The sequence below is a fragment of the Lepisosteus oculatus genome, chromosome 18 (assembly GCF_040954835.1).
Source record: "Lepisosteus oculatus isolate fLepOcu1 chromosome 18, fLepOcu1.hap2, whole genome shotgun sequence".
NCBI classification, from domain to species: Eukaryota; Metazoa; Chordata; class Actinopteri; order Semionotiformes; family Lepisosteidae; genus Lepisosteus; species Lepisosteus oculatus.
The window spans coordinates 23,273,518-23,301,417 of record NC_090713.1 but is presented as its reverse complement, the minus strand read 5'-3'; the positions used below and the strand labels follow the sequence as shown (position 1 = coordinate 23,301,417).

The window sequence follows — 27,900 nt, the reverse complement described above, 5'->3', positions numbered from 1 at the left end:
TCTTGTCCCGTGGGCGTGCAGGGGCAGTCTGCGCTGTCTCCCCCTTCTGCTCGACCTTCCTGGCCCCCGAGCACAGAGCCTGGGTGTCAAAGCTGGCGCTGGGGTGTGAAGTGAGGCTCTGGAGAGGTCTCACCTGCACGACACTGACCGGGCTGGGGTCCCTGCGCTCAAGTCTCTCTGGACCGGAGTCTCTGGACCGATTCCCTCTCAGATGGGCAGGTCTGTGTTGTGACCCCTGCTCTGTCCAGCAGTGTGTGAGAAGTCAGGGAGCACGGATGTGTTCTGTAACCTGAGAAAGTCAGTGGGTTTGTACTGGTCCATGTTGGGCTGGAGCTCAGAGTTACTGGGCTCATCTTGAACTGGGCTTTCAGTGATCCTGCCTCCAGGCACGCGGCCAGAGTCCCCCAGAGCTCCCAACACACACGAACAGCGCCCCCTGGGGCCTGACCCTAGATCCGTTTCCTGAAGTGTCCCCGAGAGCCCGCACTCGGAGAGCACAGAGAGCAGAACCCTTCCTCTCAGCCGAACTCACTTCGGAAACCAGGTCTCTCAGTTTTACATTCACACTTACGTACAAAGACAACAACACCAAAAATAAATAAGTCTCCTTTATTGGTATTTTTTTTTATTTCCAAAAACATGTCTTATGTCTTAACAGGAGCTGCATTTCCACCCAGTGGCCACGGGGTGGCAGTGTTCGCAGTAGAAGGCTGTATCACGGAGGGCTTATGGCAGCGGTATGGCTGCCGCAAGGTGACTTCCTCACACAGACCAGCTCCTTTCTCTAAGGAGCAGAAGCAGGGCAGAAGGGTGTTTGTGGCCGTACAATGCGAGTCAGAGACAGTGCCATCTGGGAAGGCCTGAGCCAATTCCACAAGACATCGTTCCCCACGCTGTCACCCTCACAGGAATTCGAGGTCCTGGAGAGGTGCAGGGTTTCAGCGTATATCCTGGTGTTGAAACCGGCTGGCTGGGCAGCGCAGGTGTGGGGTTTTACCTGAAGGCCCAGGGACAAGGCTGGCAGGAGAATAGTCTCTGAGGACGCGGGCTGGACTTGTTGTCATGACGGCGCTGGACACTCATGTCCCAGCTCCTGGAGAGAGAGAGAGGGTCCACAGCTCTCGCGGTGTGGCGGCAGTTTCGTGTCCTGCACTATGCTGTGTGTGCCCCCACACTGCCACCAGGGGGCACCACAGTCATTCCCCTGTTCCCTGGGCACACTGCCCGACCCAAGCACACCCTTGGCAAGGGTAAACAGCGATGGGGAGTCATGAAGCAAGGCGCAGTTACATCATCTCTGTCACTGGGAGGCGCTGTTGCACAGCTCCTTGCAGTTCAGAGAGGATCTGCAGGCTTGCTGGAAATCTCCCGCTGGGTCGGGCCTGAATGGAACTTGATCTCTCTGGACCCGGGCCTGCCGCTGGTGGGGGGTCTGCGTTGCCATGGATACTGTCCGTGGCGCGCCCGCGGGAAAGCCGCCAGCCCAAAAGCAACGACTGTCCCCGGGGCCGGTTCCTTAGCAACAGCCCGGGCTGTGATGTCAAGCACACAGGCCAAGCAGGAAGGAGGCTGAAGTGACATCATCACAGGGCATGGTCCTCTTTAAGAGTCAAGAGAAGTGATGTCACTTCCTCTGCAGGCTGAAAAACCTCACTTTCAAACGACAGGGAGACACCTCAGCTTCAAAAACAAGTAGTATTGCTTTTTGGAAAGTCTTAAAGGAATGTTAGTTAATCCAGTAAAAAAAAAAAGTAAAAGTATATAAAGGAAAAAAACAGCATAGCGCAGCCAGAAGTGCATGTTCCTCTGTGACATCATAGAGGGGGCGATGACATCATAAGGAATGATGTCATAGCCAGGTCGGTCTGGGAGGAAGGCAGTGAGGTGTCACGCCCCTCTGATGGGGTGTCGTCAGTGCGGAGCCCCGAAGGTTTCCTGTGAGGCGTAGGTGATGTAGAGGAAGCCGTCAGGGTCGCGATGACAGGCATAGACTTCAGCCATGGTGACCGACAGGCTGGCCAGAGTGCGTCCAGCCACTAGCAGGTAGAAAGCCTGGCTCGCCTGCAGCTCGATCCTGTTCCTGAGAGAGACAGGGCAATACAGACACACTGACTGACTGGACACTCCAGTACATGAACACTGCACTGAGAGAGAGAGGGGTTAATACAGACACACTGACTGGACACTCCAGTACATGAACACTGCACTGAGAGAGAGGGGGGTTCATACAGACACACTGACTGGACACTCCAGTACATGAACACTGCACTGAGAGAGAGGGGGGTTCATACAGACACACTGACTGGACACTCCAGTACATGAACACTGCACTGAGAGAGAGGGGGGTTCATACAGACACACTGACTGGACACTCCAGTACATTAACACTGCACTGAGAGAGAGAGGGGTTAATACAGACACACTGACTGGACACTCCAGTACATTAACACTGCACTGAGAGAGAGAGGGGTTCATACACACACACTGACTGGACACTCCAGTACATTAACACTGCACTGAGAGAGAGAGGGGTTCATACACACACACTGACTGGACACTCCAGTACATTAACACTGCACTGAGAGAGAGAGGGGTTCATACACACACACTGACTGGACACTCCAGTACATTAACACTGCACTGAGAGAGAGAGGGGTTCATACAGACACACTGACTGGACACTCCAGTACATGAACACTGCACTGAGAGAGAGGGGGGTTCATACAGACACACTGACTGGACACTCCAGTACATTAACACTGCACTGAGAGAGAGGGGGGTTCATACAGACACACTGACTGGACACTCCAGTACATGAACACTGTACTGAGAGAGAGGGGTTCATACAGACACACTGACTGGACACTCCAGTACATGAACACTGCACTGAGAGAGAGGGGTTAATACAGACACACTGACTGGACACTCCAGTACATGAACACTGCACTGAGAGAGAGAGGGGTTCATACACACACTGACTGGACACTCCAGTACATGAACACTGTACTGAGAGAGAGGGGTTCATACAGACACACTGACTGGACACTCCAGTACATGAACACTGCACTGAGAGAGAGGGGTTAATACAGACACTGACTGGACACTCCAGTACATGAACACTGCACTGAGAGAGAGGGGGGTTCATACAGACACACTGACTGGACAGTACAGGTGTAGTACAAAATTACTCAGCAGTAGAACAGAGAGTCTGACCTCAGCAGAGTGACGAACTGGCCCATGGTCATCTCCTGCGGCACCAGGAACTTGGTCTTGTCCAGCAGGGGGAGAGTCTTCTCCCGGGCATAGCGCTCCACTATCACCTGTGGGTTGTCGATTATTATTATTGTATTATTATTATTATTGTTGTTGTTGTTGTTGTTCGCACTCACCGGAAGTTTGTTGGGGAACCTGGACCGGATGCTGCAGACCTCGTGCGCGCGTGTTGCTGGAACAGAGGGAGAGAGTCAGTCGGGGCGGGATGAGCACACCGCCGGACCCGGTCCGGCTGACCCCGGGGCAGGGCCCGGAGCTGCGTCCTGCCCGGGGGTGGCTCGCTGCCCGCAGTGATTCCGGACCGGCTCGTTAGTGCTGCTTCCCACCCGCCGTGTTCGTGTACGTGCAGCGTGGACTGTCGCCTCTCCGACCCGCCTACGTCTCGACGGACAGTCCTGCAGCCGCGTCCCGACATCGCCCAAAACACAGCTCCGCAGCTCCCTGTCGCGATATCGAACTCGTTCTGCCCGACGTCGTGCGAGTCCGACAGCAGGGAGCGGTATCTCACACCAGAGGTCTGACGTCCGGAGAGGCGCTGGAGTCACCAGCGGGTTTTCCGTTTGAAATAATTAAAGAGCCGAGATGTCGGTAGAAACTAGACTAGCGATAAAACAAACCCCGAAAGACACAGAGCTCTGCCTGGGGTCAGAGTCGTGTGGCGCCTGTGAAAGCGGTCGTCTGCGTGCGATTAGAAATCGGCGATAGACGAACGCGGCTCGTACCCGGACACTTCCTCTGCTTGAAGGGCTTCAGCTCCTGCGACTGCTGGAAGGGAGGCATGGTGCTGGGCGCTGTCTGTTGTCCCAGCTCGGGTCTTTATACCCCCCAGCGGGCTCAAACTGCCCCAAACCAGCTGGGCGTGCGACCCCCCTCTCTCTCTCAGTGCAGTGTTAATGTACTGGAGTGTCCAGTCAGTGTGTCTGTATGAACCCCTCTCTCTCAGTGCAGTGTTAATGTACTGGAGTGTCCAGTCAGTGTATGTATGAACCCCTCTCTCTCAGTACAGTGTTAATGTACTGGAGTGTCCAGCCAGTGTGTCTGTATTAACCCCTCTCTCTCTCAGTGCAGTGTTCATGTACTGGAGTGTCCAGTCGGTGTGTCTGTATGAACCCCTCTCTCTCTCAGTGCAGTGTTCATGTACTGGAGTGTCCAGTCAGTGTGTCTGTATGAACCCCTCTCTCTCTCAGTGCAGTGTTAATGTACTGGAGTGTCCAGTCAGTGTGTCTGTATGAACCCCTCTCTCTCTCAGTACAGTGTTAATGTACTGGAGTGTCCAGCCAGTGTGTCTGTATGAACCCCTCTCTCTCTCAGTACAGTGTTAATGTACTAGAGTGTCCAGTCAGTGTGTGTGTGTTAACCCCTCTCTCTCAGTACAGTGTTAATGTACTGGAGTGTCCAGTCAGTGTGTGTGTGTTAACCCCTCTCTCTCAGTGCAGTGTTCATGTACTAGAGTGTCCAGTCAGTGTATGTATTTACCATTCTCTCCGTACAGTTGGCAAACTAGCCTTTTAGTACTGAGATTCAATATTCCTCAAAAGGTGAGACAGCGAGTGATAGTGTAGATGTAGTGTCACGGCTCCCCCTGGTGGTGCCTGTCTGCATTACAACAAGTCAGGAGACCGATTTCCAATGAAAAGGAGGAGAAAATGATCGAAGTAATTTAAGACGGTAAAGAATATGGATTCACCTCTTATTTCGATAGAAAGGGGGGATATAGTAGTGTTAGGGCAAACGGAGGGCAGTGCTGTAGTAGTGCTGGTGCAAAGGGAGGGCAGTGCTGTAGTAGTGCTGGTGTAAAGGGAGGGCAGTGCTGTAGTAGTGCTGGTGTAAAGGGAGGGCAGTGCTGTAGTAGTGCTGGTGCAAAGGGAGGGCAGTACTGTAGTAGTGCTGGTGCAAACGGAGGGCAGTGCTGTAGTAGTGTTAGGGCAAAGGGAGGGCAGTGCTGTAGTAGTGCTGGTGTAAAGGGAGGGCAGTGCTGTAGTAGTGCTGGTGTAAAGGGAGGGCAGTACTGTAGTAGTGCTGGTGCAAACGGAGGGCAGTGCTGTAGTAGTGTTAGGGCAAAGGGAGGGCAGTGCTGTAGTAGTGCTGGTGCAAAGGGAGGGCAGTGCTGTAGTAGTGCTGGTGTAAAGGGAGGGCAGTACTGTAGCAGGACTACCTCCTGCGCCGCACGGCTGAGAGAGAATGAAAACAGTGACGTGTCGGTTTGAAAACTTCCCCCGGCCAATCAGCGCCGCCTGCGCGCCAGGCCCCTCCCCCGCGGCGGAGCTCGAGCGGCTCATTGTTGCTCCGGGGGCGGCGGAGCGAGTCACGGCCGCGCGAGGACGGAGAGGAGGCCCCGCGTCACACACGCCGCTGCATTGGCCAGCGGGGCTCCCGGGTCTGCGGGCTGAGCTGTGGGCTGTACTCGAGCGACCGGCCCGTTTCCACGTGAGGCCCGGGCATGGCCGGCCGCCGCGGCTGCGTCACCTCGCTGTGGTCCGGCAGCGAGCGCGCCCGGTTCGGCGAGCGGCTGCGGGCCAGCCTGGCCGGGCTGGTGGAGCTGGACCTCCTGCGTAGCCGGCAGCAGGAGAGGGTCCAGGCCGCGCTGGAGCCGGAGGGAGCAGCAGCGTCCCGCACGCAACAGGTCAGTGGCGCTGCGGGGGAGGAGGGGGGCTGGGAGCAGAGGCACACGGTCAGTGTTCAGAGACGCGCAGTCTCCCTGCTCCACCGCTGAAGAGCCGGTGGTCCTGGTTTCTAGAGCACAGCAGTGTGATCCACTCCGGGTTTTACAGTGTTGATGATAGTCTGAGTCCCAGTGCGCAGCAGTCTGATCCGCTCCAGGTGTGACAGTGCTGTCAGTCAGACTCCCAGTGTGCAGCAGTCTGATCCGCTCCAGGTGTGACAGTGCTGTCAGTCAGACTCCCAGTGTGCAGCAGTCTGATCCGCTCCAGGTGTGACAGTGCTGTCAGTCAGACTCCCAGTGCGCAGCAGTCTGATCCGCTCCAGGTGTGACAGTGCTGTCAGACTCCCAGTGCGCAGCAGTCTGATCCGCTCCAGGTGTGACAGTGCTGTCTGTCAGACTCCCAGTGTGCAGCAGTCTGATCCGCTCCAGGTGTGACAGTGCTGTCAGTCAGACTCCCAGTGTGCAGCAGTCTGATCCGCTCCAGGTGCGACAGTGCTGTCAGACTCCCAGTGTGCAGCAGTCTGATCCGCTCCAGGTGTGACAGTGCTGTCAGTCAGACTCCCAGTGTGCAGCAGTCTGATCCGCTCCAGGTGTGACAGTGCTGTCAGTCAGACTCCCAGTGCGCAGCAGTCTGATCCGCTCCAGGTGTGACAGTGCTGTCAGTCAGACTCCCAGTGTGCAGCAGTCTGATCCGCTCCAGGTGTGACAGTGTGTCAGTCAGACTCCCAGTGCGCAGCAGTCTGATCCGCTCCAGGTGTGACAGTGTGTCAGTCAGACTCCCAGTGCGCAGCAGTCTGATCCGCTCCAGGTGTGACAGTGCTGTCAGTCAGACTCCCAGTGCGCAGCAGTCTGATCCGCTCCAGGTGTGACAGTGTGTCAGTCAGACTCCCAGTGTGCAGCAGTCTGATCTGCTCCAGGTGTGACAGTGCTGTCAGACTCCCAGTGTGCAGCAGTCTGATCCGCTCCAGGTTTCGCAGCTCTGCAGGGTGGGAGAGCTGCAGGAAGGCCTCAGTGCTCTCTCTCACACTGGGGCCCTGAGGTCTCCCGGCTCTGCCTGCTGCCTCTGTGGAGATGTTATGTAAGGAGTCTGCCCACCTGCCTCCCACTCTGTGACTCGTCCCCCCTCAGTACAGCAACAGCTGAGTGTGCTGTCATCACTGCTGCCCACTCATGGCCCCTGGGGGGGGGCAGGAGAGAGGAGAGAGGGATGGAGGAGGAGAGAGGGATGGACGAGGTAGAAGAGAGAGAGAGAGGAGAGGAAGGGAGGTAACAGGCTGTAACACAGACGGGTCATCAACCAAAACAGCAGCGAGGAGGAGGAGGAGGGTTTGTACTGCTCCTGTTGGAAGTGAGTCAGTCCTGCTCCTGCTGATCCGACTGCCTGGGATTCAGCCAGATCCTGCTTCTGATGTCAGAGCGCCTGTGACCTGACCAGCAGCACTGCTGCTCTGGACCGACACCAGGGCTCGAACTGGTGTCCAGAGGAGTGAGCTCCGCGTGCTGGGCGCTCGCTCGCTCGCTCTCCCAGGGGGCCGCTGTGTGGAGGAGGCCTGGCGCCGGGTTCCAGTGCCTTTCCGGATCGGGGTTGTTTGTGCAGGCGGGACCAGCTCCTGGGTCAATAAGACTGAGCAAACAGTGACGCGGCGCTGCTCTCCCGCGCGCCAGTCCCAGCTCGGCGGGCCCGGGCGCTGTCCCACGCGGCTCGGCTCCTGGGGCCAGGCGTGACAGCGGGGGGGGTGATGGAGACGCGCCCCTCCCCCTCACTCCCTGCCTCCCGTGTGTGCGCCCCCTGGCGGAGGAGGGAGACCCAGCTGGGCCCTCCGTGTCCTGAAGTCTCTCCCGGCAAGCAGTGGGCGCAAGGCGGGGTACACCCGGGAGGGGACCCCTCCACTCGCATCAGGGCCTGTTTTCACCCACCAGCCCAGTCTTTGCCCAGGAAACCCGCACAGACCCGGGCAGAACATGCAAACTCCACACAGACAGCCCAACGCTGAGAGGCGGTGGTGCTGAACTCTACTCCACCCTGCACCCTCTTCTTTATTAACGTTATTATACATTGTTAACATTATTCAGAATTCCTGTGGTTATTGAACCCAAAGCCGCCTTCTCCCAGCTGGGCAGGCTACTGGAATCACCTGCCGGGAGCTCCTCGGGGCTCAGAGGTCCCACAGCCCTGCCCCTGCTGGGATTTGAACCCGCAACATCCCAATTATAGCAGTGCACCGCCTCCTGAAGGAGTGAAGCACCTCCGGATTTGGGGGTGACAGCTGTGCCACACCTGGGGTTGGAACCTGCCGCCCCCCAGAGCCCCAGGCTGCTGCTAGACGCTCCTCTCGGTGTTCAGTGAGACCCTGGATGGCGAGCGGGACCCAGGAGTTAAATTCTCTCGCCGGGTTCAGGGTTAATGGCTCTTCTGCTCACGCTGGTTGGAAAGCTTTGTTACACGTGTGGGTCGTGATCTTGGGGGCCCAGAAACCCCACGAGGAAGGGGCCCCCAGAGCCCCACTCTTCAGGGGTGGGTAATTGGGTTACGGCAGGATCAGGCTGCTGCTGGAGGGGGTGTTAATGGGGCCAGTAGGGGGCGCTCACCCTGCAGTCTGTGTGGGTCCTAATGCTCCACTGAACTGTCAAAAGGGCACCATCCTTCGGATACGAGAGGAGAGAGGTCCTGACTCTCTGTGGTCATTTAAAATCCTCGAGAAGAGTAGGGGTGTTACCCCGATGTCCTGGCCAAATTTCCCCCTGGTCTTTACCCATCATGGCCTCCTAATAACCCCCCTAATCCCCTGAATAATCCTTATCATCTGTGAACTGGCCTCATCGCTCTGTGTAAGGATGACAGTCCTGATTATATGAAGAATAAATGATCACCCTGACTGCGTGGCTCATGGGCTCCAGAGCCTCTGCTCGTGCTGCCCTGAGAGACCGAGAGGGCCTCTGGGCAGCTCGGCTGAGCGCTGTGCCTCTCTGCAGACGCCCGGCTGTGAGGACAGCGCGGACTGTCGCTGGTCCGCCGTCTCCTGGGACGCCCTGGCGCTGCCCGACCCAGAAGCGGTGTCCGCCGACCCGCCTGGCGCCGCGCGGCCCACCTGCGACTCCAGGCCCAGCTCAGGTACGGAGCCGCCGGGGCGAGGGGGGGAGGAGGGGGCGACCCCAGCAGACCCTGAGTGACCTCTTGCACCTCTCCGTCCCCCTCTCTGCCCCCCCCAGGGTTCTACTCGGTCAGTGGCAGCTCCCTGTCGGCCTCCTGCGGCTCCGTCTGCAGCGAGGGGCCCGGGGGGCCCTGGGCCCGCCGCCCGCACTCCGCCGACCACAGCGCCGCCCAGTGGCCGGGGGCCAGACTGCAGCCCGCCCCTCTCCAGCAGACGCGGCCCGAGAGGGGGGAGCGGAGGCCGGTGTCCACAGGTGAGGGGGGGGGGCGGGACCCGCCGTCTCCGCGGCCCACTGGGCGTGAGCCGGCCGACAGCCGATCGCCCTGACGACTATCCCTGTCGCTGCTCTCAGGTGACCTGGAAATACTCCGCGGCTTCCTGTCGCTCTCCGACCTTTGCCCCGGGCTGGGGGGCAGGTCCCCAGGGTCGCCCTCCACTTCCTCGCACCGCCCTCCAGCGTCCTTCTGCTGGGACCCCCGATTCCCGCTGGACCCCAAGTTCTGCTCGGACCTGGTGTCGCGGAAGACCAAGGAGGTGTACCCCTACCCCAGCCCCCTCCACGCGGTGGCGCTGCAGAGCCCCCTGTACGCGCCCTGCGGCGCCTCGAACCCCGAGCCGGATGACGGTGGCGGGGGGGAGGAGGTGCCCAGGTGTCCCTGCGGCCCCAGCCCTCCGGACCCTCCTGGCCCGGCCCGGGCAGATCGCTACATCGGCCAGCTGCTCCGGCGGTACCGGCGCCGGCCCGGCTCGGTGCTGCTCTCCGCCCTGGACCCCGGCCCCGCGGGCCGCTGGCAAGCGAAGAGCCTGTCGCTGTCGTCCGTCTGCAGCGGCAGTACCTCCTCCACGCTGACAGGGGGCGCCCTCCCCTCCGTGCCCTCGCTGGGCTCCCTGGGCAGCTCCGGGAGCACGCCCCAGGCCGCGTGGGGGGGCAGGCGCTGGGTCCCCAGCCCCGCCGAGGATGACGAGGGCCGCTCGGACAGGGGGGGCTCTCTGAGGGGGCTCGGGGGGGACGGCCTGTACCGCGGGAAGCACTACTCGCGCGTCCTGGTGCGGGCCGCCACGCTCGGCACCGCCGGGGAGGGCGGGGCCCGCCGGGGGGCGCAGGCCGGGGGCAGCAGCTCCGAGGGGGGCGCCCCGAAGAGGGGTGTCAGCTTCCGGAAGCGCCTGGAGCTGCTGTTCGGGGGCCGGGGGGGCCGGGAGGCCGCAGGCAGCAACCGGGCGAGGGGCCTGTTCCGCAGCTCCTCCCAGGGCGTGCTGGAGCGACCCCACCCCAGCCGGGAGCCCCCCGGACCCCCCGGGCCCCCCGGGCCCCAGGGCTTGCGCTGGGCCTCCGCGCTGGAGATCCGGCAGAGAGGGGCCGGGCTCGGCTCACACGGCCTCTGCCGGGGGCAGGAGGAGGAGAGTGGGGGGCGAGAGGCAGGGAGGGGGTGCCACAAGGATGGGAACCCCCTCCGCTCCCCCTCCCCCCCGCCCCCACGACCTCCCCCCCTCCTCCCTCGCTCGCGCTCCCTCAGGGATCTGGGGCGCAGGGTGCTGGGGTCCGTACGCCCCCCCCACTTCAAGACGCACAGCCTTCGCAAGAGTGGCCCCGAGCTCCCGGCTCCCGGCTTCTGAGACCGCTGACCCCGGCCACCGAGAGGGGCGTGTCCTCGATGGGGGGAATGTTCATGTATGGGCATAGCCACCGAGAGGGGCGTGTCCTCGATGGGGGGAGTGTTCATGTATGGGCATAGCCACCGAGAGGGGCGTGTCCTCGATGGGGGGAGTGTTCATGTATGGGCATAGCCACCGAGAGGGGCGTGTCCTCGATGGGGGGAATGTTCATGTATGGGCATAGCCACCGAGAGGGGCGTGTCCTCGATGGAGGGAATGTTCATGTATGGGCATAGCCACCGAGAGGGGCGTGTCCTCGATGGGGGGAATGTTCATATATGGGCGTGTGCCCTGTGGAGGGGGGCGTGTTCTGAGGATCCCCACCACTAGGGTATGAACTCCAGCACGGCGATGTGTCTCCCGGCGCCAGCAGAGGGGAAGAGGACGCAGTTGTCCAGAACGATCATCGACGGGCCTTGCTGGGCGTAACGAGGCGGCGGGGGTATCGGAATGTGCGAGTTCAAGATGGGACACCTAATTTAAGATCGCTTTGAAAGGAATCAGATGTCCGTCCAACACGAGTTACTTTCGTATCGTGAGCGATTGCACTGTAGCGTCATCGAGGCTTGAGGGGGTCCCCGGTGCCCCCCAGTTTTGACTGTAACCCCTCTCACACGCCCCTCGATCCCTGGCGGGGCACGGTGATCTTCCTGGAGCCCCGGTCAACCGCAATACGCTGAAGTCAGGAAGTCGTTTGAGAACGTGCACTCGAAGACTCACAGCCGTGAGGCTCTGTAAGAACACTTCTGACCTTACTTAGTCAAAATTAAAGTGACAGAACTTTCTTTTGCTAATGAATCGTCGTTCTTTTTTAAAGCTTAAGATCGTGCGCTCGGTCTCTTTGTTGTGGCACAGCGTGCAGGGACCAGCACAGGTGGGGACTCATGTCACACAGGGGAGCTACACTCTCTGCCAGCCGCGTTCAAACGGGTTTGCTTGAGCTCAGAGGAGAAGAAGGCAGTAGCTCACATCTTTCGTTCTGTTTAGGCCGAGATGAACTTCTTTGCCTTGACAGAACTGCTGCTCAGCAGGCGTCGCGAGGGGTTCCTGTTCGGCTGCAGGGAAGAGTTTGTCAACAATCCCCTGTGAGTCCCTGTTGAACTGTTCTCCACTGGGAGGTGTACTGAGGGTGACGTCCCCAGTATTTGCTGTCAGTTTGGACAGGTCTTTATTACTTTGTGTAACTGGGAGAACAAACACTGGCCATCACATGTATCACTCCCCGCACTCTGCTTGATGATGAGGGCATTTGTATTTTCTGGTGCTGTTTTTCCCCCTTGGTTTCCTTGTGCCTGGTTCGGGTCTGCTCATTTAATCTCATTCCTGCCCAGCTCGTAGCATGGAGCCTGCACTGGCTGTCGGCTTCAGAGTTCAAGCCCAAACAGCAGTAGTTGTCCAATAGGAAAAAAAAATATTCAGATTGAAGGACACTTGTACAGAAGTCTTCTTGTTTTTAATTTGCCCCAGTATTCTGTAAAGGCCGTTCTGAAAAGCACCCGCAGTCATCAAGAGGTTTGGCGCAACAGCGCCTCCATGCGGACACACGGAGGAACTGCGCCGACATCCTTTCCACCCACCCCCGTCCCCCGGCCTGTGTGCAGGAGGTATCGCCCTCTGCTGACCGAATCCTTGTATTACAGCCCCAGCTCTTTCCTCTGTGAATCGTCAGTGCGCCGATGTTTTTTTAACGGTGGGGTAACGCTAAAACGTGTCCTGAATATTACTTGGGATATTTAACCTAACTGATTAGGAGTTCCCAGTACCTGGAAAGAGCTTTGAGTGGAGTATCCAGAAAAGCGCTATATAAGTGTATGGTATTGATAATATTAATTTAGAGATCGTTGGACACATCAATGAGAAGTCAGTTCAACTCTTAAGAACTAGAGCTCTATTAAATGAATGTTTCCAGTTTTAAAACAGAGGCTGCTCGGGGTGACTCGGATGCTGGTATTCTCTGGACCAGGGCTGCAGAACTGTTAAATTACCAAACACACCAGTTTATAACACTCCAGTCAATGCATTTTTTTCTACTTTATTTTTTTAATATCATTTCTGCTTGACATGTTATAGCCAATCATACATTAAAGTCAGTCCAGTCATCCCAGTGAAGAACAATCCAGCTCCCAGTCCAGTCCAGCCTGCAGTGTCTCAGACTGCTCTGTCAGTGTTGGTGAGTCTGATTATAATCCCAGTGAAGAACAATCCAGCTCCCAGTCCAGTCCAGCCTGCAGTGTCTCAGACTGCTCTGTCAGTGTCAGTGAGTCTGATTAAAATCCCAGTGAAGAACAATCCAGCTCCCAGTCCAGCCAGTCCAGTCCAGCCTGCAGTGTCAGTGGAGTCTGATTATAATCCCAGTGAAGAACTAATCCAGCTCCCAGTCCAGCCAGCAGTGTGTCAGACTGCTCTGTCAGTGTCAGTGGAGTCTGATTATAATCCCAGTGAAGAACTAATCCAGCTCCCAGTCCAGTCAGTGTCTCTCAGTGGAACAGCGAGATGTGTTGCTGCCCCTGCCCTCAGCAGACAGACGCGCGGAGCTGCTGTCTCCGGGGATGGGGTCCCCAGCTGCGCCCCCTCGAGCTCCTCCCCCCCCCTCCCTCCCTCCCAGCCGGCCCGGGACCCGCTCAGCCGAACATCCCCCTGTACAGCGCCTTCTCCCGCTCGTGGTCGCTGCTCAGCCTCTCCTCCGTGAGCCGGAGGTACTTCCTGACGTTGGCGTCTGGGGGGAGAGAGGAGCCCGGTCAGTGCTGACCCGTCCACGCCGGCCGGCGGACAGCGGCGCACCCACCTCCTCACCCTCTCTGACCACTACGACCTCAAACAAGGAATGAGGACGGAATAAACATCCCGATCTCAATTAACCCATCATTTTCCGGCTTTTTGTGCTGCTTTGCCGCGGGATAAACAAACCCCTTTTGGATCAGGAGTTGTGCGGAATATTAAACGGATCAATCCGAACAGGTTAATGACTCAGAGAGCAGAATTTCCAGCATTGGAGTCCGACTTGGCATCACGGACCGTTTCTGTAAACAGGATCCACTCTGATTCACGATCCGATATGTAACTGAAGACTACAGGTACAATACCTATAGCTCGGCTGCATTTGACTCATTTTTGTCTTTTACCAGTTTTTCCAGTTCACTCCTGTTTCCCAGGTATGGGTAGATACATGTTCCCAGATATTGACACAAAGGGAGATTTCTATTGGACAAAATCATGTGGCCAATGATGACATTTTTACTCGTTTGGTAGTATTGTTATGGACGTTATTGGACTAATCTGAGTCTTCAACACACTATCTGATCTTATTTTACACCAGTGTATTTGCGTGTTGTGAACTTCATTTAGTCGGCATTTTATTGACAGTAAGATTTCAATACTTCATCCAAAACTGCGTGTCATTTTCCCAAAGCGCCCAGGGTGTTTCTCGAAAGGAGTAGGCGTGTTACCCCAGTGTCCTGGCCAAACCCCATCATCACTCTGCTCTCCTGGGGTGTGGGGACCGGATTGGCGTACCCCCACTGTACCCCTTCTCTACGGCGCGGTTTGAGTGGCGAGTGCAGGAATGTGAGGGTTGCTGATCGCTCGTGAACCCCCCCGGTGCAGCCCAGACCCCGGGCGGGAATACCGTGAGGCTGCCCCCTGCTGGCCTGCAGCAGGTACTGCCTGGCGGTGCGCGGGTCGCCCAGCTGCAGCGTGGCCACGCCCGCCCGGTACAGCGCCTTGACGTCCCCCTCTCGCCAGCGCAGCACCCGCAGGCTGTACTCTCGCACCCGGGCGTAATCCACCAGGGGGCGCTGCAGCAGACAGGCTGCGGGGGGGGAGAGGAGGATGGAGGAGGAAGAGGGAGAGAGGGGAGAGGGGAGAGGAGGATGGAGGAGAGGCAGAGAGAATAGAGGGAGAGGAGAGGAGGATGGAGGAGAGGCAGAGAGAATAGAGGGAGAGGAGAGGAGGGACGAGTAAGAGGATGGAGGAGGAAGAGGGAGAGAGGGGAGAGGGAATAGAGGGAGAGGAGAGGAGGATGGAGGAGGAAGAGGGAATAGAGGGGAGAGGGGAGGAGGATGGAGGAGATGGAGAGAGAATAGAGGGAGAGGAGAGGAGGATGGAGGAGATGGAGAGAGAATAGAGGGAGAGGAGAGGAGGGACGAGTAAGAGAGGATGGAGGAGGAAGAGGGAGAGAGGGGAGAGGGAATAGAGGGAGAGGAGAGGAGGATGGAGGAGGAAGAGGGAGAGAGGGGAGAGGAGAGGAGGATGGAGGAGAGGAGTGACGAGTAAGAGAGGAAGAGGAGAGGCAGAGGAAGGGGGGGGGAGAAGAGAGCATGAGAAAGGGGGAGAGGAGGAGAGAGAGGAGCAGGAGAGTGAGGGAGGGGACAGAGGGAGAACCAGTGTCGATTACTCAGCCGGGGGAAGTGTCAGACCAGATGCAGAGCTCCCTCGTCTCCCAGGGGGCGAGGAGGCCCGTGCCTGGGGGCGGGGCAGACAGGCCTTTACCTGCCAGGTTGTTGTAGCAGTCCACCTGCGTGCTCCTCAGCAGCGCCTCCTGCTGGGCACTGAGCACCGCCCTCTGCGCCACGAAGCTCCTCATGGGCGCCGTCACCTCGGGGTCCAGCCCGCGCAGCAGCAGCAGGGCCCGGTGGTACTTCCCGATCGCCGCCCGGTACCGCCGGTCCCGGTACAGCTCGTTCCCCTGCGCCTTCCGAAGGACCGCCTCCTGCAGCTGCGCCTCCGCCTCCGGGGCGCCCGGCCCCGCCCCTCCCCTGGAACACCCCGCTGGCCCCTCCCCCGGGCCCCGCTCAGACCCCGCCCCCTCGGGGCCAAGCTCCGCCCCCCATCCAGCTGCACCCTGGGTGAAATACAAACAGCGGATTCAGGCGTGCGCAGGCTGCAGAGGAACAGGTAAAGGTTGATTTCTGTATCTATTTCAATACTCCGTCTCCTTTTTTGTATTTCTGGTGTTTAAATAAAAACATTTAAAAAGAAGTAAAGGTTGATTCCCTGCTGAAAAGAGAAGAAAGGAGACAACGTTTTGGCTGTCGAGCCCGTGTTCACACCCCAAGAAGGCTCCACTGCTGAAACGTTGCGTTTCCTTTCTTCTCTTTTCAGCATGGGTTTAAAGTTCTGTGCCAAAACACATTTCATCTCTCCTCTGCTCAGGTGCTGCAGTTCCCCCCACTGTGCAAAGATATATCAACTGGGTTAACTGGCATCTCCCAGCTGCCCAGCCGGACTGAGCCCCGAGTCTGTCTCCCGCTGGAGGAGCAGAGGAGGGGAATTCCTGCACTGCAGGCGGGTCGGGAGTCGCACGGGACTGTCCCACAGCAAGTATCCCACGGGCCGACGGTGCGAGTCTCGGCTCACGAGCGACTTTCACCTGTACCCTCCCCCTCAGTCCTGCCGTTAACCGCCCCGACTCCTGCTCCCTCGTCTGCCCGCAGTCCTTTACCTCTTCGGCCATGAACACCCCCTCGCCGCGCCCGCTGGACTCGCCGGCTGTGGAGCAGAGCAGCACAAGAGCTCGCCGCCGGAGCGCTCCCCCAGGCGAGTCTGCCAGTGAGAGGCTGCTTCCGCCCTCACCGCGGCGCGACCCGGAAGTCCTTGACGCCACCAGGAAGTTGGGCAAAGAAGGAGGGAGCCCCCCACCCCCGGGTCACGTGGCGGTAAGGGTTTATTTACATCCTGAACAACACTGGAATTACGAGTTATTTTTTCCCCAATGAGGGGTGATTTAACCACTTGGCAGTTTCCATGTACTGTTTCTGCGCCGGAATTGTGATTAATCGCGTAAGGAGGCTGAAGGGCTTGTGTCCGAAATGTGTCTGGGAGGGTTCACGGTATTCAAATGATTCTTTCACCAAGCGAATATCCATTCGCAGCAGCATGTCCCTATTTATGAATATGTATTTTTCCTTTCTATCCCTACTTCTGAAATCCCCTCCAAAAAAAAACAACTGCTGTATATTTCTTACTGTCAATTAATGTTTCTATACCACTTGCGCCCATCTCGAAACCGCCTGCGTCTTTATTTCATCTTGATGTGTGAACGTGTGCGTCCCAGCCGCCCTGCCTTGTTCTTCACACCACAGTCTTCCTCCCGCACTTCCCAGCCCGGTTCTTTCACGCTCTCTCTAGTCTGTGGGACTCAACACCGCTGCTCTCCGCACCCCCCACGCAGAAGGCTCGGCCTCGCCCCCGTGCACGTCGGCAGCGCGCATGACGTCAGCCGCGGCTCGGGATCCGCCCCGGCGTTTCCAGAACCGTCTCCGGGTTCCCCTCGCCAGCCGAGCCGGGCCGGGCACGCCATGGCGCCGCAGCGCCGGCTCCTCCTGGCGCACGGCGCCGCCTACGCCCTGTCCGTGCTGGGCGGCCTCCTGACGGTGGTGCCGCTGGCGCTGAACGGCTCGCACTTCAAGGGCCGGTGCCTGCTCTTCAGCCGGGGCCACTGGCGGCCGGAGGGCGGCCTCGGGGCGCCCCGGCTGCAGGTGCTGGAGTGGGGGCCGCCGGCCGCCTGCCAGCTGCCCGCCTTCGTGGGGGTGTTCACGGTGCTGTTCGGGGCCGTGCAGAGCTGGCGGAGCATCTTCTACCTGCACCGCGGGCACGACGAGTAAGTGGGGGCGGCGGGGTGCCCCGAGCTGCGCGCGGCTGCGGTACCTACAGAATGTTCATCCGCGAGCACTGGAGGCGCAGAGAGGAGGTTTAACTGCCGGGGGTCCAGCGCTGATTCTCTCTCTCTCTCTCTCCAGCACGCCGCTGTGCTCGGCTCTGACGCTGCTGCTCAGTGCCAGCCTGCTCCTTCTGTCTCTGGGCTCCAGCGTCACGCTCAGCCTGGGCTTCCAGTCCTGGTGCGACACCGTCACCGGCCAGCAGGCGGCGCCCTTCAGGTACACAGCTTCGATGCTCGGGTGCAGCGACACTGATCTGAGACACACACACCGATTCTCTGAGACACTCAGCGTGGGCACTGGGGTCAGAGAAGGGTTGGGGTGACCCAGAGACCGATCCCAGCGCACCGGTCTGGGTTAAAGTTTCACCTTTAACCTTTCACCTCCTGGGACGAGGCAGCTCCCAGTTTAGTTCGGACCCTGAGCAGCACTGCACAGGCCCACCGGACAGCACCAGGTCTTGGTCCGGTCCACCCCGATCCACCCACAGTCTTCCGAAATGTTTCAGCCTGTTTCTCACTCTGACCTCCTGCTGACCTCTCTCTCCCTCTCCAGCTGTGCAGAGGCCCAGGCCACCCCCCTGTACCTGGACGTGGACACAACAGCCTTCTACAGCGAGCTCACCTGGGCACAGGTAACACTGGACACCTGTACCGTCCTGTCAGTGTGTGTGTATGAACCCCTCTCTCTCTCAGTGCAGTGTTCATGTACTGGAGTGTCCAGTCAGTGTGTCTGTATGAACCCCTCTCTCTCTCAGTGCAGTGTTCATGTACTGGAGTGTCCAGTCAGTGTGTCTGTATTAACCCCTCTCTCTCTTAGTGCAGTGTTAATGTACTGGAGTGTCCAGTCAGTGTGTCTGTATTAACCCCTCTCTCTCTTAGTGCAGTGTTAATGTACTGGAGTGTCCAGTCAGTGTCTGTATGAACCCCTCTCTCTCTGTCCCAGGCTGGCCTGTGGGGAGTGTCCGTGCTGTGGCTGGCCCTCTCTGTGCTGTCTTTCCTGAGGCTGTATTGCTCCCACAGGAGGGAGGTACTAGGGCCCTGCCTGGCCAGGGAGAAGGAGCTCCTGCTGGGACTTGGCTGTGACCCTCAACCTATGACCTCTCACCCCTGCACACATGAACACCCCGCTGGGCACTTTATCTGACCTCCACACATACGCACATAAACTGCACTGACCCCACTGGACACCTCAGGACAGTGTGGCCCCCAGCACTGACCCCACTGGACACCTCAGGGCAGGCACTCATGTACTTCTGACACAGAAATCATGCAGTTGTAGTAGAGCCACACACACACACACACACACACAGGGTGACCGCACTCGTACCCGCGCAGGAAACACACATGGCCGCTGGGACAGCACCCCCCGGAGGGTGGAGCTCGCCTGCCGCGGTCCGGATGACAGAGTCTGTGGCGACGCCAGCGCCGGGAGAAGTTCTCCTCGCCTCCTCAAGGGGGCGCCGGCAGGCTCGCAGCTCTCCGCCAGGGCCGCACCCGGAGGAGTCGGAGCGACGTCCGATCGGAAGGACGGAGCACGAGGGGGTCCAGTCCCTGTCTGGGGGGACCCCCCTGCTCTGAAGAGCGCCGCCTGAGGACACCCCCTTCCTCCAGGGTGCCCGGGGCTGACTGGGCTGCTGTGACCCCAGATTCCAGAGCGAGGACCCCAGGGGTGAGCAGTGACCCCTCCGGGGTGGGGCGCTGTGTTCCTGCACAGAGTGTTATTTTTCCAGGACCTGCGCGTCTGGCTGGAAGCGTGGTGGTGGTGGTTGTTGTTGGTGTTTTTTTTTAAAACAAAATTAATAAAGCTGAATTTTAACTTTGATTTTGCTTGTCCATCTTCTGACGCCGTCAGCTTGTCCCACACCCCCACCCCCCACTGTGTACAGACGTGCCAGGGGCTCGTACCTGGAGCCCAGTGCCCCTGGGGGAGGGATACAGATCGTTGGCTTCTGGGACGTCCCACGCGGGCTGGGTGAAGAGACCTTGGGGTCCCCTGTGTTTCTGCCTGGGGGGCGCCCCAACACTCGCTGCTCAACAGCACAGACAGCGGGAGAGATTCGGGGTGTCTAAACACCAGAGGACCTTGGGGTGTCGCTGGAGAGATCCCTGCCAGTCCGACCCCTGCTGCCTCACTGCCTGCATGGCCTTGGGGTCACTGCTCTGGCCAGGGGGTCACTCCGCTGGGCACGGGGTCACTGCTCTGGCCAGGGGTCACTCCGCTGGGCATGGGGTCACTGCTCTGAGCCTCTCCAGTAGGGATGCTGGGGACCCCATAATGAAAAGAGTCACTTGGGGTGGCTGGTATGCTTTTAATACTGCAATTCGCAGTATTTGCAGCGTACTTGTAAGATAATAAAATGATAAATTTGTTTATGTTGATGAAGCTAACAGTTGTTTTCCTGCTTCGTTTTGATCAAGTGGCCATTTTGACAGACGTCACTTCCCTAGTTTCTCGACTGAAACCTTCTCAGTGTCCAATGGGTTTCTTTTTATTCCTAATCAGAAGCTTTCCGCTTACAGCCAATAGAAAAAAAGCCCAGGCCTAACCCCTTCGTGTTGCTAGGTAAAAATGCGGGCCAGTGTACCACACTCGATTTTAAAAGGAGGGTTTAAAAATCAACCGTCCAATCCAAAAAAGCGACATAACGGTGCATCGAGTGCCCAATCGGCTGCGAGAGTTGAAGCCAGTGGGCGGGGTGACGGTCTCCTCTACCAATCAGAAAATTTATGTTCCCATGCGTCGTTGCTAGGTAAAACTCACGTAGGCTGGCCAGTCCCCGTTTCTTCCTTTCGTCAGGTGACGCTGTATTTACAAACTGTAACGGGATCTGATAGCGGGCAATATATTTTTTAAAAATTAGGGGGAGACGGGATAATTTTTTTTTTTAACCAGAAAAAGGGAGGACAGACACTGAAGTGGAAATGAGCGCGCTGGACGTGAAGAAGCTGAAAGTGGCCGAGTTACGGACCGAGCTGCAGCAGCGCGGCCTGGACACTCGAGGGCTGAAGGCCGACCTGGTGGAGCGGCTGCTGGCCGCCATCGAGGCCGAGACGGCGGGGGCGGCGCCAGGAGAGGCCGGGGATGTCGGGCCTACGGAGGTGGACGCCGGGGAGCCCCAGGAGGCCCCAGGAGGGGAGACCGAGGCGGTTGAATTGACGGCGGGGGACCAGCAGAGTATCGCTGGGGTGGAGGAGGAGGAGGAAGAAGAGGAGGAGGAGGAGGAAGTCGCCCAGGCGACGGAGGCAGAGTCGGCGAGGCCGGAGCCTCTGGAGGCCCTCGGCCCGAGCGATGCCGGGCCCCAGCCGCCCGAGCAGGCACCCAGAGAGGCAGAGACGCCCGTCGAAGCTGCTCCCCCGACGGTGGACGTACAGCCGGACCCGAAGCCGCTCTCCGAAGCAGAAGAGGCTGTCAGCCCGGCCCAGGCGTCGCCTGCCCCTTCCCCGCAGAGGCCCGCGGCCCAGGAGCCCCAGCCGATCGAGGCGCCGGGGGAGCAGACAGCCAGGCCTGGAGACGCACGGCCACAGCAGCCCGAAGGCCCATCCGCGGAACAGGACACCCAGGCCTCCCCGCCGGGCGCCGAGCCGGGGGCTGGAGTAACCGGCTCGCCGGTGAGGAACGCCCAGTCGCCGGCCAGAGCCAAGGAGACGCCGGCCGCGAGCAGCGAGGCGGCCGCCGCCACACCAGCCCCGGCCTCCACGGGCAGCGCAGCGCAGGGGGACGGGGTGAACGGGCAGCCTCAGGGCCGGCCGGGGGCCGCCGAGGGAGGCAGCGAGGAGTCCGGCTCGGAGATGGAGGCGGACGGGGAGCCGACCGGCGAGGGGACGGGTGAGGAGCCGCCGTGGAGCTGCGTGTGCAGCCTGACAGGGCCGGAGGGGGGCTGGCGGAGCCCGGGTGTGCAGCAGTCTGATCCGCTCCGGGTCTGCGGGCCCCGTGTCGGGTCTCTGCCGCGCTGACTTGTCTCCCTCTCCCGGCAGGGGCGGCGGCCGAGGGCGAGCGCCGGGGGGTGAAGCGGCCGCACGGCGAGAGGGGCCGGGGCTACTACGAGTTCAAGGAGGAGATCAACTACAACAGGTAGGTCGCGGGGCCGGGGGACTAAGGGGCCCGGGGGGCGCAGAGACACGCGTGTTCCTGACTGTGTCTGTGTCCGCGCTGCAGGGCCAAGTCTCCAGACCCGGAGCCGGAGCTGGGTGAGGAAGAGGAGGTGGACGAAGGACAAGTGCGCCTGGATTCCTGTGAGTCAGCTGGCCGTCCTCTGACACGCACACTGTGACTCGGGGTCACGCTCTCCTGGGGGCTCTGTGACTCGGGGTCACTGTGCCTCGGGGGCTCTCTTGGGGGTCACTGTACCTCTGGGGCTCTCTTGGGGGTCACTGTGACTCAGGGTCATGCTCTCCTGGGGGTCACTGTGCCTCTGGAGCTCTCCTGGGGGTCACTGTGACTCAGGGTCATGCTCTCCTGGGGGTCACTGTGCCTCTGGAGCTCTCCTGGGGGTCACTGTGACTCAGGGTCATGCTCTCCCGGGGGTCACTCTACCTCGGGGGCTCTCCTGGGGGCGTGTGTGTGTTGTGTAACGGCAGCCCCCCCTGTCTCTCTCCCCCAGACAACAGCGACCTGCACTTCGAGGTGGGGAAGGGCGCGCTGGGCGGGCAGCCCCTCTTCTCCGAGCGGTTCCCCTTCCTGTGGTCGGGCTGCAGGGTCACCCACGGCGTCGCGCAGGGGCAGGTCGGGTTCGAGGCCAAGGTGGGTGCGCTCGTCCGTCCTGCGCTGAGAGAGAGGCGCACGCACTCACACACGCACACACACTGACGCGCGCTGTCCGCCCGTCCTGCAGTTCGTCAGGAAGCTGTCGGACAAGGAGCTGCAGCCCGACGACCCGGAGGTGCCGGTGCTGAGAGTCGGCTGGTCGGTGGACGGGTCCAGCTTCCAGCTGGGTGAGTATCTGCCCCCGAGCGCGTCCCTGCTAACTGCCCCCCTTCTGCTAACTGCCCCGGCCCACGCGTGACCTCTCCCCTGCTCCCCGCCCCCCGCAGGAGAGGACGACCTGTCCTACGGGTATGACGGACGGGGCAAGAAGGTGACGGGGGGCCAGGCGGAAGACTTCGGGGAGCCCTTTGCGGAGAACGACGTGATCGGCTGCTTCGCGGTGAGTCGGGGGGGCCGTCCCCGGGAGGGGTGTCTCGCCGCCCGCCCCGGGTGCCGAGCTGACCCGCGGCCCTCTCTCCCCAGAGCTTCTCGGACGAGGAGGTGGAGCTGTCCTTCCAGAAGAACGGCTGCCCGCTGGGCGTGGCGTTCCGCGTGGGCCGCGGGCCCCTGGCCGGCCGCGCGCTCTTCCCCCACGTGCTCTGCCGCAACTGCGCCGTGGCGCTGCACCTGGGCCAGGAGGAGGCGCCCTGGCACCCCGGCCCCGCCGGCTTCGCCCTGCTGCACTCCCTGCCCCCCGAGCAGCGCGTGCGCGCGCCCGTGGCGCCCCGGACCAAGGAGGAGTGCGAGGTGGGTGGGCGTCCGCGCCGTCGGCCGCAGAGCGCGACCCTCGCGAGACCCGTCCCCCTGGCGACGAACGGGGGTCGTGACCCTCTGTGGCTGAGCTCAGGGGAGGCACAGAAGGCGAAGGTCGTGGGAGGGTTTTGTGGGCCCGAACCTCTAAAGTTCGGGGTTCACAGTGACCCCTGACCGCTGTGTGTGTGTGTGTGTCTTGCCAGGTTATTCTGATGGTGGGCATGCCTGGTGCCGGGAAGACCCACTGGGCCCGGAACCACATGGCCCAGAACCCAGAGAAGCGCTACAACCTGCTGGGGACCCGGACCGTGCTGGACTGCATGAGGGTGAGCCCCAGGGCGAGTCCGGGGGGGGGTGTGGGGGGGCGGCCTGGCTCGGCCCCTGCTTTCCTGTCTGGACCAACGCGGCCTGTTCCGCTCCTCTGCCGCAGGTGAAGGCTCCCTCGAACCCGGAGCAGAAGGAGCAGATGCTCCAGCAGGCCACGCAGTGCCTCAGTCAGCTGATCAGGGTGGCGGCACGCCAACGCAGAAACTACATCCTTGACCAGGTACAGTGCAGGGGCGGGGTGAGTGGGAGGGGGCGGGGCTGTACTGGGGAGGGTGAGTGGGAGGGGGTGGGGCTGTACTGCGGGCGGGGTGTTTGAGGTGTGTTGTGAGGAGGAGGGGGCGGGGTGTTTGAGGTGTGTTGTGAGGAGGAGGGGGCGGGGTGTTTGAGGTGTGTTGTGAGGAGGAGGGGGGCGGGGTGTTTGAGGTGTGTTGTGAGGAGGAGGGGGGCGGGGTGTTTGAGGTGTGTTGTGAGGAGGAGGGGGGCGGGGTGTTTGAGGTGTGTTGTGAGGAGGAGGGGGGCGGGGTGTTTGAGGTGTGTTGTGAGGAGGAGGGGGGCGGGGTGTTTGAGGTGTGTTGTGAGGAGGAGGGGGCGGGATTCTACAATGGGGGTGGGGTATGTTGGAAGGGGCGGGGTTTGTGCCCGGGGGGCTGGGTGTGTGCAGGCGGAGGCGGTGGGGTTTCTGTGGTGCGGGGGCCTGGTGTTGCTGCGGGAGCCATCTCTCTGTGCCCGTCCTCTGCAGGCGAACGTGTACTCCTCGGCCCAGCGCCGCAAGCTGCTGCGCTTCAAGGGCTTCCAGCGCAAGGCGGTGGTCGTCTTCCCCACGGACGAGGAGTGGAAGCGCAGGCTGGGGCTCCTGCAGCAGGAGGAGGGGGAGGAGGTGCCGGAGATCTCGCTGCTCAAAGTCAAGGGTGAGAGGGGGCGCAGCTGCGTCCGGGGGGCGACCCGCCCGTCCGTCCGCCCGGCGGCCGCGTGCTGACCGCTGTCCGCCGCTGCCGGCCGGCAGTGAGCTTCACTCTCCCGCAGTGCAGCGAGGTCCTGGACGAGGTGCTGTTCTCCGAGCTGACCAAGGAGGAGACGGAGAAGCTGCTGCTGGGCTACAAGGAGGAGGCCCGCCGCCTGCTGCCCGCGCCCCCCAAGCGCAAGAAGAACCGCAACCGGCGCAAACCGCCCCCCCAGCCTGGCCGGCCCCCCCGGCCGGGAGACCGGGACCGCGGATACGGTGAGCCGGGTCCGAGATTGCTTCGCCTGAGTAAGCCAGGGGGTCGTCCGGGGTCACAGAAACCCTCGAGTCCGCCGCAGGCCTGAGCAGGCTGACCGTCGGGGCGCTGCCCCCTCGGCTCGGCTCGGCTCGGCCCGGCCCGGGACGGGTGACTGTGGACCCAGAGGGCTGCCGTTGTTCACAAGCGCGTCCTAACCTCCTCACTCTCGCCCTCTGCAGGGGGGGGCAGAGGGGGCTATATCCAGAGGCCGTACGGACAGCCCCAGCCCTACTGGGGCCCCCAGCGCGGGGTGAGTATGAGGCGCCCGGTCCGGTCCGGTCCGATCTGCCCCTGGTCCGGTTGCCTGCCTGTCGGTGTGACCCGCCCCCTCTCCTCCCCGCAGGAGTACCGGCCCTTCTTCAGCCAGTACTGCACCGAGTACGACACCTTCTACAACCGCGGCTACAACCCCCAGCGCTACCGTGACTACTACCGCCAGTACACCGGCGAGGTGAGGCGAGCAGAGGCCCCTGAACTCTCTCTGTCTCCCTCTCTCACTGTGCGCCCCTGACCTCTCTCTCCCTCTCTGCGCCCCTGACCTCTCTCCGTCTGCCCCCCATCTCTCTGCGCGCCACTGACCTCTCTCTCCCTCTCTGCGCCCCTGACCTCTCTCTGTCTGCCCCCCAGCTTCTCTCCCTCTGTGCCCCGTCTCCCTGCGCACCCCTGACCTCCCTCTCCCTCTCTGTGCCCCTCACCTCTCTCTCTGCGCGTCCTTGACCTCTCTCTCCCTCTCTGCGCCCCTGACCTCTCTCTGTCTGCCCCCCAGCTTCTCTCCCTCTGTCCGTCTCTCTGCGCGCCCCTGATCTCTCTCTCTCTCTCTGCCCCTGACCCCTCTCTCCCTCTGTACCCCGTCTCTCTGCGCGCCCCTGACCTCTCTCTCTCTACGCGCCCCTGACCTCTCTCTCCCTCTGTACCCCGTCTCTCTGCGCGCCCCTGACCTCTCTCTCTCTCCCTCTCTGCGCAGTGGGACCGGTATTACCAGGACCAGGATCGCTATGGCTACAGCGGGGGCCACAGGAACTACAACTACGGCGGCGGCGGCAACTATCGGGGTTACCGGTAAACCCGCCTCCCCCACCGCCCCTCCCTGAAATCGACACGGCAGCTACACCCCCTCTCCCTGCCTGCCTGCCTCTCCCCTCCGGCGTCGCAGGTCCCCCCAGAGGAGCGGGGCGCGCTGTCGCCAGGACGGGCCGGGGGGAGGCCGGCCCGGGGCAGCACCGAGGAGGCAACTCGACTCTTTTTCTAAATCGTTTTTAATCGTTGATCCTCTTTCTTAATCCGCCGCCACAGGAAAAAAAAAAAACTACAGACTTTTCGGTTGTATTTGTAAATCGAAAGAGAGGTTTTCATTGTCTTAATTCAGAAACGGTCTCTGACTTTGCTGCACTCTTTCTGTGCTCCCTGTCTGTAAATAGGTGTCAATATTTGGGACGTCCTGTCACAGGGCACGTGGTCTCTCCAGTAGAATAGCTCTTTTTGCTGCTGGGCTTTGGGTTAGGGCTCTGGGTGTGCTGCTGGGTCTCGGTCCAGCCTGCAGTGTCTCAGACTGCTCTGTCAGTGTCAGTGGAGTCTGATTGTAATCCCAGTGAAGAACTAATCCGGCTCCCAGTACCGTCTGCTCTGATCTGTCGGCGTCGGTGAGATTCTGATTATAATGATATGACCGTGCTGTCAGTCAGACTCCCACTGCACAGCAGTCTGATCTGCTCCAGGCTTTCCAAGCTGCTGGAGACTCTTTCCCAGAAGTTCAAGGCTGCTCCCTTGTTTTGAGTGAAGCTGAACTGTGGGCTTGGACACAGGCCTGGTCCTCCTGCTTTCCCAGCATGCACTCAGAGCCAGCTAGCCATTCTAGGTGGCAGGGGAGAAATATCTGTGTGACTTGTTATGCTTTTCCTGACATGCTAGTGTGACTGGAGTCCTGCACAGTGGAGTCCAGCTCAGCCACCTGAGTTTCTCTTTGCTCTGTAGGGTGATTTTTTGGCTTTTAGATTTTATTCAGCTTTTGTAAAAAAACAATTTGCTGTTTTATGCTTTGACAAATTTTAATAACTTTAAAACAGCTTTAACCATGTATACCTAAGGGTTCAAAATTATTTTTTTTTAAATTGCATAAAGCTTCAGATCTGCGAGCATTTGTTTTTTGTATGATTACCTGTGAAACTGTTCTCACAGCAATACAATCTGCGAGAGAGAGTGGGGAGGTGCTGGAGGCAGTTCTGGGCCTGTCCGGCACACAGGCAGGGGCTGTGTATCTGTCTCTGGGCTTCCAGCTGTGTAGCTGTCAGAGTCAGTGTCTGTCTGTGCCTGTTGTTGAAGAGGCTGTCTGAGCAGGTGTGTGTCAGGAGATGTGTCTGTGTGTGGCTGCAGAGTTGCAATTGTGCGCGTGTCTGTGTGTGACCGCAGAGTTGCGATTGTGCGTGCGTCTGTGTGTGACCGCAGAGATGCGATTGTGCGTGCGTCTGTGTGACCGCAGAGATGCGATTGTGCGTGCGTCTGTGTGACCGCAGAGATGCGATTGTGCGTGCGTCAGTGTGTGACTGCGGAGATGCGATTGTGCGTGCGTCTGTGTGTGACCCCAGAGATGCGATTGTGCGTGCGCCTGTGTGTGACAGCAGAGGTGCGATTGTGCGTGCGTCTGTGTGTGACCGCAGAGGTGCGATTGTGCGTGCGTCTGTGTGTGACCGCAGAGGTGCGATTGTGTGCCCCTGTATCCCAGTGCAGCCTTTCTGACTAACGCAGCCTGAGACAGATGTGCCCCACAGAGGCTCCGCCTGCCTGCTCCTGGAGAGCCCTGATCCAGCCCGTTTCTCAATAACTCAGCCCTGAGGACGACAAGTGTTTGGATCCTGGAGCCTGGAGGTCCAAGAGGCGTCTGGTTTCATTGTTCTGAATCGCTCTGTGTCCATGGGCCTGCTGCGTTCCTCACAGTTCACCTGTCCCAAGGCTGCTGAGATCCTCTTCTGGAGTTAGGGGTTCATTCAAGGCCCTGCGGGATGTGGGGCTCTCCGTGACCCCTCCACGGTTCGCCCAGAGTGGGGGGACCCAGCTCCTGTCCTGGCAGGGGGGCTCTGCACTTGAGCTCCATTCTCTTCCATGGCAGATCCTGGCTGGTGGTCTTTCCGCATTCCTGGAGTGACCTTCAGCAGGGGGGCAGGATCCCGGCCTCGGGCCGTGCGGGTCAAACCCGGAGTACAGGGGCTCGGTGGTACCGGAGGGGGGAGGAGGTGGGAGGGTTGAACAGTGTGGGGCCCAGTTAAATTGTCCTCCTTCGACCAGCGCTGGAACAGAGTGGAAATTTTGAAGGCTGTAATTAATATAAATAAAGTTAATTCAAACGTACTTGAGTTTTTATTTCCTCTCGCCCCCTTGTGACTGCGCCCCTGGAGGAGGGGCTCCCCAGTCGTTACTGTCTGCTG

The 27,900-nt window shown here is 60.1% G+C and overlaps 5 protein-coding genes across 5 annotated transcripts; 3 read left to right on the top strand and 2 right to left on the bottom strand.

The window, feature by feature from the left end:
• Window positions 1-595: 595 nt before the first annotated feature.
• On the bottom strand, window positions 596-4,608 carry map1lc3cl (microtubule-associated protein 1 light chain 3 gamma, like). The gene is made up of 4 exons (XM_069180613.1): window positions 3,996-4,608; window positions 3,390-3,445; window positions 3,214-3,320; window positions 596-2,080 (listed from the first exon to the last, which is right to left on the bottom strand). Exons 1-4 carry the CDS (start codon window positions 4,051-4,053, stop codon window positions 1,912-1,914), a joined length of 390 nt encoding a protein of 129 aa, XP_069036714.1. The 5' UTR covers window positions 4,054-4,608; the 3' UTR covers window positions 596-1,911.
• On the top strand, window positions 1,896-11,534 carry LOC107075844 (dapper homolog 2). The gene is made up of 5 exons (XM_069180609.1): window positions 1,896-2,043; window positions 5,502-5,896; window positions 8,909-9,047; window positions 9,146-9,340; window positions 9,440-11,534. Exons 2-5 carry the CDS (start codon window positions 5,714-5,716, stop codon window positions 10,699-10,701), a joined length of 1,779 nt encoding a protein of 592 aa, XP_069036710.1. The 5' UTR covers window positions 1,896-2,043; window positions 5,502-5,713; the 3' UTR covers window positions 10,702-11,534.
• A 1,218-nt stretch (window positions 11,535-12,752) lies between these two features.
• ttc9c (tetratricopeptide repeat domain 9C) lies at window positions 12,753-16,268 on the bottom strand. The gene is made up of 4 exons (XM_015338743.2): window positions 16,181-16,268; window positions 15,229-15,580; window positions 14,366-14,548; window positions 12,753-13,456 (listed from the first exon to the last, which is right to left on the bottom strand). Exons 1-4 carry the CDS (start codon window positions 16,190-16,192, stop codon window positions 13,362-13,364), a joined length of 642 nt encoding a protein of 213 aa, XP_015194229.2. The 5' UTR covers window positions 16,193-16,268; the 3' UTR covers window positions 12,753-13,361.
• A 635-nt stretch (window positions 16,269-16,903) lies between these two features.
• On the top strand, window positions 16,904-19,220 carry LOC102698316 (transmembrane protein 179). Its single transcript, XM_006642777.3, has 4 exons — window positions 16,904-17,338; window positions 17,478-17,615; window positions 17,952-18,030; window positions 18,342-19,220. Exons 1-4 carry the CDS (start codon window positions 17,037-17,039, stop codon window positions 18,540-18,542), a joined length of 720 nt encoding a protein of 239 aa, XP_006642840.2. The 5' UTR covers window positions 16,904-17,036; the 3' UTR covers window positions 18,543-19,220.
• A 937-nt stretch (window positions 19,221-20,157) lies between these two features.
• LOC102698518 (heterogeneous nuclear ribonucleoprotein U-like protein 2) lies at window positions 20,158-27,823 on the top strand. The gene is made up of 14 exons (XM_069180607.1): window positions 20,158-21,224; window positions 21,374-21,470; window positions 21,555-21,631; window positions 22,000-22,139; window positions 22,231-22,330; window positions 22,430-22,542; window positions 22,626-22,889; window positions 23,099-23,221; window positions 23,326-23,442; window positions 23,962-24,130; window positions 24,226-24,441; window positions 24,661-24,731; window positions 24,825-24,932; window positions 25,446-27,823. Exons 1-14 carry the CDS (start codon window positions 20,321-20,323, stop codon window positions 25,542-25,544), a joined length of 2,598 nt encoding a protein of 865 aa, XP_069036708.1. The 5' UTR covers window positions 20,158-20,320; the 3' UTR covers window positions 25,545-27,823.
• The last annotated feature ends 77 nt before the right edge of the window (window positions 27,824-27,900 follow it).